Raw genomic sequence first — 11735 nt, forward strand, 5'->3', positions numbered from 1 at the left:
CATTATTTTGTATCCTGTGAACATTAAACCCAGTTATTGGTATGCTTCATAGCCAAGTGACCACTAGCTTCAGGGACATGTCTCAAACAAGAAAAACATGCAAGATTTCACCTCTTTGCTATGCCTCATTTAGCTCCTATAGATAGAAATTAAATGATACCGGAAAGATGGTAAGACGTTAGAGAGCAAACACATTAATAAATGTAAATTATTTTTAAGTGTTCTTTGTGTGAGTTATAGGTCACAAGTTAAAGCCCTTTGCGTATCTACCCAGTATGTATGCTAAATGAAATGGATTAATATCACTTCGGTACCTGTTGAAATTCTCTGGGATATGTTTCATTTCTGGTTTCCATGCATACCAATGCAGAACTGCAGCTGGCCTTGTTCGTTTCACATAAATACTGAGAGACATTGTGCAACTCTTTTGCAGAAAAGAAGAAAGGAGAGCACGTCATTAAAGGAGAAAGGAAATGAGCAGTTTAAGAAACAAGGTGGGTTTAAGATCTTGCAACACGCTGCACATAAATTCTCAATTAATGAGTCCTTAGATTAACAGTTAAGTCTAAGGGCAGAAACTTTGCCGTACATTTTACCCACCACTGTTCCCATCACTATCGCTAGTTCTCTTGGAGGGGAAGGTGGTGAGGAGGGGGAGGCAGGAAGAAGCACCTAAATTAAACAGCACTATTCTTCGGAGTCCTAGACCATAATCCAGAAAAGGACATAGCTGCCTAAATTCCCTCTAAAATCGGTAGTAAGGTTCACCCCCACTATGAAACTGTTTAAGTGCCTGAAAAGCCATCATTGCTTGGTTTTCCACCAATAACATTAGCTAGTCACTTAAAGTTTTGCTGCTTTGCTTACCTAGAACTGCCACTGTCTTAGCCACTGAGCTACTCAGCCCTCATCCCATGGATAAGCTGTTGAGATCCTCAAGTGAGGTGTTCCTCTGCCTTAGTACCCTGTGTGACTAAGTCCAGTAGATGTCCTCTGGATGTGCCTGATACATACCAACAGGATCAGTTCCCTACAAAATATCAGCAACAGCCATTTAAATTAAAAATGTGGCTGGTGGTTCTCATGTCTACCTTATGAAAGTCTAATGGTTAGAGTACTCAGTAAAGGAAGTAGGAGATCTGAGGAAAATGCAGTGCCTTCAACCTGAGAGTGTCCAGGAGAGTGCCCTGACCACCAGGGCTATCGTACAGCCAAGAATACAAGATTCAAACAGTCAGAGGGAGTACTAGGAAATATGATCCTCTAGCCCACTGGTAACTGGCAGGTGAGTCCTGGGGTTTAGTCACTATTCAGGACTGTACATATTTTTACATTAACTGCCATGGAATAAAATGTATCTTGGGCAGCTGAGAGTGTTTAAGTTAGGAGAGAGGTAGGATTTTGGATTCATTCCTCCTTTTCACAATTTTCTGTTGCTAGCTTAAGCCTCACCCAGCTCAGCCTGCTGACTCTTGAGAATCCTATTTTTATGCACTTAATTGTCCTGCACTGTATAACACAGGTTAGTCTTTGGCCCTTGGGCTCCCATGGTCCACTCCTATGGTTAGGGGCCTGCAGGTAAGGTCCTATGAGGAGAGATTGAGGGATCTCAGCCTTCTCTTGCAGAGGCTGAAGAGATCCAGAAGTGATCTAGTGGCCGTCTAGAAATTTGTTGTGGAGGGAGGGGGCAGCAAGGAATAGGAGATACCAAGGCACCCCTTGCAGTAACTAGAAACAATGGTCACAAACTGGTCACTTCCAAGAGAGGCGGTGACTTCCAAGAGAAGTGGTGCTGGCTCCTACCCTGCAGGTATTTAAGAGGAGGCTGGATGAACACCTTGCCGGGGTCGTTTGACCCCAGTACTCTTTCCTGCCACGGCAGGGGGTCGGACTTGATCTGCTCAGGTCCTTTCCGACCCTACCAACTATGAAAGTATGAAACTGACAGAGAGCAGATTTAGATTGGACATTAGGAAGAACTTCTTCACGGTAAGGGTTCCCAGAATCTGGAATGGCTTCCAAGGGAGGAGGTGTTCTCGCCTATCTTGAGGGTCTTGAAAAGGAGACTGGACAAGCACCTGGCTGGGGTTGTCTGACCCCAGCGCTCTTTCCTGGCATGGGGTCGGACTCGATCTACTGAGATCCCTTCCAACCCTAAAAATCTATGAAATCTATGTAGCTCCCACTGACGTTTACTCGAGTTGCTGCAGCAGCCAGTCTCCAGCCTCTGCCCCACCCCCCGGCTCCCTCCTTGGTTTTGCTTCCTGCCCCACACCAGGGGGTGAGGCAGCATGGCACACCCACGGTGCTAAGATAGCTTGTAGTCTGGGATGCCTGTATATCATGGTGCAACAGGGGGACCCAGAGCCAAGTCACTGAGGGTGGGGGCCTGTGCGGCATGGAGGCATCCACATGGTTTGCTGCCCGGGGGTCCCATAACTTGCACTGGTATAGCCATGTAACTTGCAGCCCTTGCTACTGCAGCTTGCAAGACATGCGGCCCCCAGTTGCATAAAAGTGGGACAGCCTTGACTTAGACTAATGATCCCACATAAATGGATACTTGCCAACAATTAATGGTTGTTTTCTTTCTAGGCAGCTCACTAGAGAGTTTTCTAATCTGACTTTGATGTTATGTGTAGTGAAAATGGCTCATTCCAAGTGGTTGTATGAAGAAACCCTGTTGTGCTGCTTGCTGCCTTTGGGATATCTGACACCAAAATAGTAACACGTATCATCTTTCATGAGCACCCCTCTTTGTCAAGCTTGAATGTATGATCTAGACAAGAATGGTGCTATTTTTTAAAATAGGTTCTAGCATCTCTATCCATGTCAGGAGTCTTTTCTAGGGCTCTGAAAGGAGATGCCAGTGTCCCATCATATTTCAGCCTGATTTTTCACAGATTGGAACTGGAATGATTTATCTAATTTTTCTTATATTTCTATACTGAGACTGATTCAGCTGAACTTCAGAAAAAAGTACAGTTTTGGAAGTGAGCAATAAGAATTAAAAATCTGCAGCAGAGCATTGATCTAGATGTTGAAGTATTGGGACAAATTCTAGGCACTTGGATCCAACTGATATCATAGGAGGTGTAGATTTAAAATTAAAGAAGTGCTATCACTGATATATGCTAATGAAGCATTGTACTTGCTTTTAGCAGTGTGACTCTTGTCTTCAGTCTAAGTTGGTATTACTCCAGAGAGAAATATGTTTCCAAAGAGTTTTAGTTCATTAACTCTAAAGGCGAATGAAAATATGATGTGGATTCTTTTTCCCTTCTTTATCTTTAGAATTCGGAGAAGCAGAAGACTCCTACACAAAGGGTCTACGGGTTTGCCCAGCTTGCTACCTAAAAGACAGATCTGTCTTATTTTCTAACAGAGCTGCTGCACGAATGAAACAGGTGAATGTACTTTCCTGTTATTGTGAAAATTCAGGAGTCGATCCAATGAATCTACAATGCTAAATGCACTCCTCTTGTAGCTCTGAATGAGGTTGGAGGAATTAAGCTGTTGTTTCCTGTTTCTGTTGCTCACTGATCCTTTGCTATTAGAGATGTGGTCAGACATTGACTTGAAAAATATAGTACGGCCCATGGTTTAGAGTAAACTTGTTAGATACCCCAACCCTGTTCATGCTTCAACTAAATTCATAACTAGTCATGAGCCTTGTAACCTCTAAATATGGATAGTGCCTTCATATCACCTGATTAATACTTGAAGAACCCTGATCTGCCATATTTTCTACACTGGCTACATCAGGCTGCTGCATGATTGTCTTCAAGTAACCCATTTGGCATATTGTCTTGTGCTTCAGTACTTTGCACATGTTCTCCATCTTCTGTGTAGTCCCTGTGGGACAGCTGCCCACATACTATCAAAAAGCATTTATGTGGAAGTAAACAGCGTTGTAGTTGAGGACATAAGAACATGACTGTTGACCCATAAATCTGCTTTCTAGATGCAAACTGAGCTGAGTAACTTGTAACCAGTCAATATAATTTTGTCCCTAATCAGTTAAAAAAGGGGGTGGGGGGATGCGGGGGAGGGAAGATGAAAAACAAGCTTTAACAAATGAATGGTCTACCAAAACTGCTACATAATTTAAGGGGAGAAATGGGCACAAAGTGAGGAGCCAGTCTGTAGAACCCCTTCGTGCCTGATCCTTCTTCTATTTAGGTCAGTGGGATTTCTGCCAGCTGACCTCAATGGGAGCTGGAGCTGGACTTGGCAACAAGGGTTCATTAATATTTCCCAGAATCACTGGAGTGCTGTGGGCCTAAACTCGTTGTCTGAGGCAGTTGAGTTCCTTGGTAATCAGAGCTAAAGAAAAGCTGAACAATTTTCAGTACTGTTTCTGTATAGGTCAAAGGTATCTTCTTGCTGGAAGGGAAACAAGAATTAAGGAAATAAATATTTCTACTCCTGCTGTTGCTTTTAAAAGTATTCTGAACGGAGCTGTCTTTTTCCTAGTTATGTTCAGTATCAGCAAATTCTGGGATATTCCAGTATTCTAAGGAATGTTGTGATAGCAGATATTCATTAATAGCAGCATATTCTGTTGTAAACTGCTAACAAGTAGCAGAGTGAGTATTTGTACTCATGTAGAATCATTCAAACAAGCTTGGGCTGCAAGACAGCTTGAGAATTTTGTTTTAATCTGCTTTATAATAGAAGCTGCTAGAACACCTCAGACATGAAAGCTCTGAACAGCTTCATATATCCTCAGGCTCCAGATGTTAAAAATCCAAATTGGTGGGGAATTAATCCAGTAATTGCCAATGGCAGCAAGGGGAATAAATGAATTGGATGCAGACCATTAGTGCAGTGTCTCTGTAGATTAATGGTGTTGAGTAGGCCAATACTTTGCCCTGGAGATATCATGTATCCTTGTTTTGAGTGGCTTCTATAATAACTTGTGGTCAGTCAGGTTTTAAAAAAAAAAATAAGCCTCCTATACATTTTAGCCTTATCTTTTTTTTTTTTTTTTTCTTTCTTTTTTTGAAAACCAGGGGGGCAGCTATCCTCTGTCTTTAATATTGTTCTCAGCTCTTGTTCTTTGTTGTTCTGGTAAGTTTGGATGGAAACAAGGTCTGTATTTCTTAAACTTTTATCTGTCCTTGTTCTATTACAAACTGATAACCGGCAGCCAGAAGACGAGGGTCAGACAGAGTCCGCGTGAGAGAAGATTATTCTAGGATGACTATGGCAGGACCTTCTTGCATTGTTCCTTATAGAGAATTGTACAAATACTTGAGGCAGCAATCTGCTGCAGTGTGAGTTGACTCCTGTAGACAGGGATTGACTTAGGGAATCTGGGGAAGTTTGGACCTAGGTTTCTGCAGCTCTTTGAGTGACCTCATCAGACCAGAATACATGGGTTCAGCTGAACCTTAGGCCTTATGCATGCAGCCTACTGCTAGCTATTGAATGCAGACTAGATCAGTGTACTGTCCTCATATATACCCCCAGTCATCCTACATCGGAATCTCATCTCTTTCTGACTTACGGCTGTCTGTCTTACTGATCATGTCATTCAAGGCTTTTAACAAATATTCAATTCTTTTGGAATGTCAGACAAATTTATGGGTTCCCAGTCATAAATACATGTGGTTTTAAGCAATTAACAGATTTGTTTTGTTTTTTTAGGACAAGACAGAAGCTGCCCTAAGTGACTGTAGCAAAGGTATGGCTCTCCCCTCTCTCTTCTGGTATGTGCTGCTACTGTGTAATGTCATTGGTACACAAATTCTGTAAGTCAGAAAGACTACATTTCTCAGCATGGCAGTCCTTTAAAGAACTCCTGGGGAGTTACGGGAAAGGGGCTGCTATTTTGGATTGATTTTACAAAGTGGCTGTTGGGTTTTCATGACCAGAAGTAACCTCTACTTTCATTTTACATTCTCTGGTACAAGTGAGAATGGTGCTTGTGCTCTGTTAGTAACAAAATCTTTGTTGCAGAAGTTACCATTTCCCTTGCATCTACTTGTGTTAGCTCAGTCCAGTTTTTATTTAATCCTTTAGTTTTAACCCTGAGTTGCAAAAAAAATACTGTGTTACCTTGGAATTAAAGCCATTGCTAAGTCCCCTCATCTAAGTTTTTTGTGTTAATACCGAGCCCAGGTTTTCCAGTTCCCATACTGCCTTGTTCTTTCTGCAGCTCTTGGTGAAATCTGTTCAGCTGTGTACTGTTGCTTTCACCCACACACAAATTCCTAGTCTTGGACATTTGTTAAGCTCCCTATGACAGCTGGGACCAAAGTCAAGCCTTACCAATCAAAGAACTATTGCAGTGGCCAAGTGCCAATACTGCCGAAACCAGGAATGTTGTTTGCCCAAGTTATACATGTTCTTGACCTTTTCTGAAGGTAGCAAAATGTAACTGGCCTTTATTAGTCTTTCTTTGTCTTTTCTGTCTTTTTGAACATGCTTCTGCTAATTTTGTATTGGCTGAAAGGAAATCGATCTGCTTTCCAGCATTACACGACTTAAACTTTGCCATCATTTGACAGTCTCTAGGGGCTTGGCTCACAAGCTGCAATGCAACACTTAGAGCATAGCAAAGCAATTCACACCGACCTGTATCTTGCTGACTGCAGCATTGTCTTTGTCCTTCCAAAAGAAACAAGCTAGGTTATTTAGCTAGACTATTTCAGGCAGCATTTCTTTCATTTAAAAATTATCTTTTTTGTTAAGATTTGGAAAGCATATTGCTTTTCAGTGCCTCTTCCTGTGTTGAAAACTGGGTGGAGAAATGTCTTAAGAGCTTGTCTTTAGCAGGTTACCGTTGCACAGAAGCAAACAGCTTAGCATTCAGTCGCAGCTGCACCAGTAAACATGGTTGTGCCTGCCAAGAGAAAAAGGAGATGAAAAGCATAAATTGAATCAGTGGCCGCTCTGGTAGTTTCTAGGGCTAGTTTAATCCTTTATTTATAAATGCTGAGCCAGACTTAACCTGTGATTGGTGTAAATTCAGAAGGAGCTCCAGTTGCTTTAATGGAGCTACTCTTGTCTTACACCAATAGATGAAAACACTTGTTATCTGAGAACATCTCTCCTGTTAAAACTAATATCCTCTTATTTTGCAGCTAGTATGTATATGAGCTTCATGGTTCTCTGCAAATTATATCTTCAGTTTTATGTGTAATTGTTACAAATAACCCTACAAATACTTTCCTTTGTGCTTTGTAAATCAATCCTATGTCATGTTAAATCCACATTGTAGATGTGAGACACACACTTTAGTTTAGATTTTGTCTTGCAAGTGCAGGTTCCTCAAAAGATGTCCTGTGTTTGAGCAGAGGACCAATTTAGTTTTAAAGTATGTTTTAAATGCATCTTTTCAACATAACTTCAAGACTTGTGTATTGTACAACCAGTGACTTATGAGGGATTTAGAAATGCTTCAATAAAAATGAACCACTTTGTTTTAATTTTTTTAGCACTTGAATTGGATCCTAACTATATCAGAGCTCTCCTGAGAAGAGCAGAACTGTATGAAAAAACAGAAAAACTAGATGAAGCCCTGGAGGATTATAAAACAGTCCTAGAAAAAGATCCTTCAGTACATCAAGCAAGAGAAGCTTGCATGGTAAGCCTCTTCAAAATACCTAGGACTGACTTTAAAATAAGGCCTTTCCATTTCCCAATAAAATATGCATTGATACTACTTTATTTATACAAGATGCTTCACTTACTGAGATTGACTCAGCTGTACCATAAGTGAGGCAAACAGGCTGTTATCTTGGATCAAATTGTGTTTCTGTTCAGTTTATATCCAGTTGCACACAGAAACTAAACCATTATAAACTCTACCCTGCCATATGTCTGTATTAATAGTTAAGATATCAAAGACACAGGCTACTCTTGTATTTTGTCTTTGTGGCTTGGAAAATTGATTGGGACTTCTCCCTTCCTGCCTTCATCTCCTCAATGTATTATATATAAATTTGCTACAAGCCTTCATTACCATAAAGTAATCTACTACATAGGGGATTTTGTTACCCTTGTATAAAGGGAGTGAAAGTAAACATGGGTGTTCCTAGCTGCAGGTGCTGGGAGTACAATGACCATTCATAATTATGCTTCACCTGTTGTTAAACAGCCTTCCCACCCAGTTTGTCACTGTGTACTGCACTTCTTTGTTCTGCTTGACACTGTTTTTATTTTCCCATAGGATTGGCAATGCTTTAGAAATGTTCCGATCAAGGGCTGTAATAGAATAACACTGGAGGTTATTTTGTTAGAAGCAGTGAATATTTATACTTGCTTCCCAAATCCTTCCCCATAGAACTTCAGTCAGATATGTATCTAACAAACCTTGGTTCCAAGTCTGGCTGCTAGTTGCACCCTTTGTATACACTAAGGAAGTAAATGTTCTGGGGTAGGGCATGTGCTGCATGTCATGCTCTCGTGTCCCTGGCCCCAGAATGGAAATTGCTCTGCATACCACTCTGCGCTTTGGCAGGAGTAATCTACAGGGGAATCTGGAATGGGAGGAACACAGGCAAACAGTGCCACTGCTTTTAGTAGTATTTCTTTGACTAGAATTCAGGTCTTTAGAGTCACTTTTCTGAATGGTGGCTATGCAGCCAAGTGGCTAAAACACAGCTGTGGTTTTGTTTTTTCTTAAGGGAGGTGGGCATAAATAACTAGATTTTAAAATAATTAGTTTGTTTGCATCTTGATCATATCCTTCTATGAAGACAGCCCAAAGGAACTTGGGGATCTTGGTGGCTAAATTGGTAGTGTAATTGAATTATCTTCCAGGTCTGCTTCAAAAACGTGAATGGTTTGTTTTTGAAAAGGTATTGGCAGCTTTGAGTTATTTTGCTAGTAGTAGTTTAAGCTTGCTATTTATGGCTAAGAGTATATCCTCTCATTGCAATGAAATAGCATCTTGTGGTCATCAACAGAAACATGTCCTGATTCAGCTACTTTCTTCATTACTGAGCAAAATGAGGTTTGTGGCTTAGTGCTGTGTTCCAATGTCCACTTCAGTTAATGTCACAAATATTGTGGGATTAAAGGTCCCTTGAAGGAATATGTCATAACTCTTTAAGAGGAAGAAAAATGTTTTTTGAGCTTTTGGACAGTGAGGTTGGCAGAATAAAGGTAAACTCTTAAAAATTCCTGAAACCCAAATCTAATGTAAATAATCCCTTCTCAATGGGGATTTAAAGTCACTGCCATGGACTGTTGATTCCAGGTTTTAAGCAGCTCTTTGTGTGAAATACCAGCAGGAAGTGCTTTTCTGGTGGTATTTAGCACATTTAATTCTTAGTGTGAAAAGTGGTGGTGGATTTGACAAGTTAAAAAAGGTCCTTTCACAAGTCTGGAGTGGCAGGAAGACAGAGCTGTGCTATGTGGAATGCTCTTCCTAGAGACTCCTTCGTTTTCTAGCAAAAAGAAAAAGCATAGTGAAAATGAATGCCTCTATCTAGGCTGTATGAAGGGACAGTAGTGCATAGGTGCAAACAGTGTTCTTGAAGGAGTAGGCTCCAGAGAAAGTAACTCCCAAGAACAGTATAGAGGTGGTTGCCCTTTATGGGGCTTGAGCTTTTTGTCTTTGAGTTCTGGTTGGTAAATGTGGGCTCTGTGCAGTTTTCAGGTCAAACAGTTTATTTCCCTCAGAGGAAATATTTGACAGTTTTTCCAGAGTTTTTCCTTGCCTGAATACTGTTATGGCATGTGGTGTAGATGCCGTTTCACATGCCTGATCTCTAGGTGCTAGCCTTTAATTTTGATTGCTATAGTCTTGTATTTTTTATAAACAGCATGATTTTTTTATAGATTGAAACTCCTTTTGATTACTGTTGGTAAGTCACATTTTGCAGTCTAAAATCTTTCTTAGTATTTTAGTTTGACTGGACAGAGATTTCAAAATAAATACCTAAGTTTAGGCATGTAACAGTACCAGAACGTTCTGCGTTTTTTTCCCCCACCCCAGAATATTTTTTAAATCTTAGATTTTTAAGATGGGCTGATCCTCTGAAGGCTCTGATCAATCTCAGAGGAGTTGCAAATAAAATCCAGCCACCTGGATACCCATAAAAAAGCAGCCGAATGGATGTAACATGGAAAGAATATCATGGTGCATAAAGATGTTTCCACAAGCAGATTGGAGAGAATGTGTTGCACTTTCTCCTAGATCATGCATAACATGACGCATGACACTTCTGTGGTATGGTTGGTTGTGTGCAGTTTTAACACATTCTTTGACTACTTTCGCTTTGTGCATTCTATGCATTTTTGTTCACTGAAATTAACCAGTGCTACATCTCTAAGTCTGAGGGGTTTTTTTAATCTGCCTGAGCCCACAGAAGTAAAAAAACCTTTTATATTAGCAGCAGAGAAGTAAACAAATTAACACTTGTTCCATTTTTAATTTGTTTTTTCTTTTCCTTTTAAAAAATACATTTTATAAATGTGAAGCTTGATCTCGCCTTTCCACAGAAAGGCAGAACATGAACCGAACTTATTTTGAGATTTTAAATAATGACTGGTCTAAATGAACTGCCCAGATCCAAGCACCCTGGTACTTATGCCAAATTTTGAAGAAGGTTTTGAATCTAGTGCTGGCTTCAAATGGAAACTTCTTATTATGGAATTCATGTAACATGGGTCTCTTTGATCTAGTGGATTTCATATTGGACTGAGAGTGGAAAGACTTAGATTCAAATGTTCTTTCTGCCACATGATCTCAGCCAAAATGCTTCATATTTCTGTGTGTCTGTTTTTTCCTCCTACCTTGATTGGTGGTTTACCTTGGAAGTTCTATAGGTCAGAGCCTGTCACTTGCTTGCTAGCTAACAAGACAGTACATTGTAGCTCTGGACACTACATTTAGACTCCAAGTTTGGATGCTTAGATCATGTATATAGGAATAAGCGTAAATTTTAAGAACTGGTGGCTTATAACTGATCAGCAGGGATTCTGATTTTCCGTTTCCCACGGAAAAACAGAGAAAACCATGGATTTTTCCCTTTTAGAAGAGAAACCCACAGATTTCCCCCTTTTACAAAGAGCTCTGCAGGCTGGCAGAGTTCCAGCCTCCCGGAGCTGTTTGCAAAAGGGGCGGGGAAACCCTCAACCCTGCCGGGAGGGGAAGGAAGGGGAAAGGGCAGGGCCCCACGCACACACTTACTGGAGGCTGCTTCAGGCTCACTCTTCTTGCTGGAGGTAAGTGGGGCTTGGGGGTTGCGGGGCAGGGCTAGGGGGGAAGCTGACTAGGGGCTGAGGGAGCAGGGAGGTTTGCAGCCAGCCAAGCACTCTGGGCGGGAGGGGGTTTGCAGCCCCCCCACTCCTGGCCGGAGTGCTCAGCTGGCTGGAAACCCCTGCCGCTCCTGACCAGCTGCAAACCTCCCCGCTCCCTGAGCCCCTAGTCAGCTTCAGCACTCCCCAACCGGGAGGAGGGATTTTGCAGTTGGCTGGGAGCAGTGGGGTTTTCCAGCCAGCCAAGCACTCTGGCTGGGAGCAGGCAGGCTGCAAGCCCCCTCCTGGCTGGAGTGCCCGGCCAGCTGCAAACCCTGGGTCACAAAAGCTGTGCTCCCCACCCTGCTGCCCTCTCCCAGGCTCTCCACAGCACAGTGTGTGCAATTGGCGCGGCAGGGCACAGCAGGACCACGCATGAAAGCTGCCTGCTGTGCGGGCCGGGAGCGGTCCGAGGCTTTCGGGGGCGCGCGGCGGGCTGTGGCCGCCAGCCCTGGCACGTGGGTTGGGGAATGCAGGCC

General features: G+C 42.1%; 1 protein-coding gene across 4 annotated transcripts in view; it reads left to right on the plus strand.

Moving 5' to 3' along the window:
* TTC1 (tetratricopeptide repeat domain 1) overlaps positions 1–11735 on the plus strand; it is a 54941-nt gene that overhangs the window by 20543 nt on the left and 22663 nt on the right. For all 4 annotated transcript variants that reach the window (XM_006021075.3, XM_006021076.3, XM_006021074.3 and 1 more), the window contains exons 3-6: positions 434–494; positions 3295–3407; positions 5653–5689; positions 7446–7594. In XM_006021075.3, coding sequence (XP_006021137.1) covers positions 434–494; positions 3295–3407; positions 5653–5689; positions 7446–7594 — 360 coding nt within the window. The remainder of the gene's footprint in view (positions 1–433; positions 495–3294; positions 3408–5652; positions 5690–7445; positions 7595–11735) is intronic.

This window comes from Alligator sinensis, unplaced genomic scaffold (assembly GCF_000455745.1).
Source record: "Alligator sinensis unplaced genomic scaffold, ASM45574v1 scaffold360_3, whole genome shotgun sequence".
NCBI lineage: Eukaryota > Metazoa > Chordata > Crocodylia > Alligatoridae > Alligator > Alligator sinensis.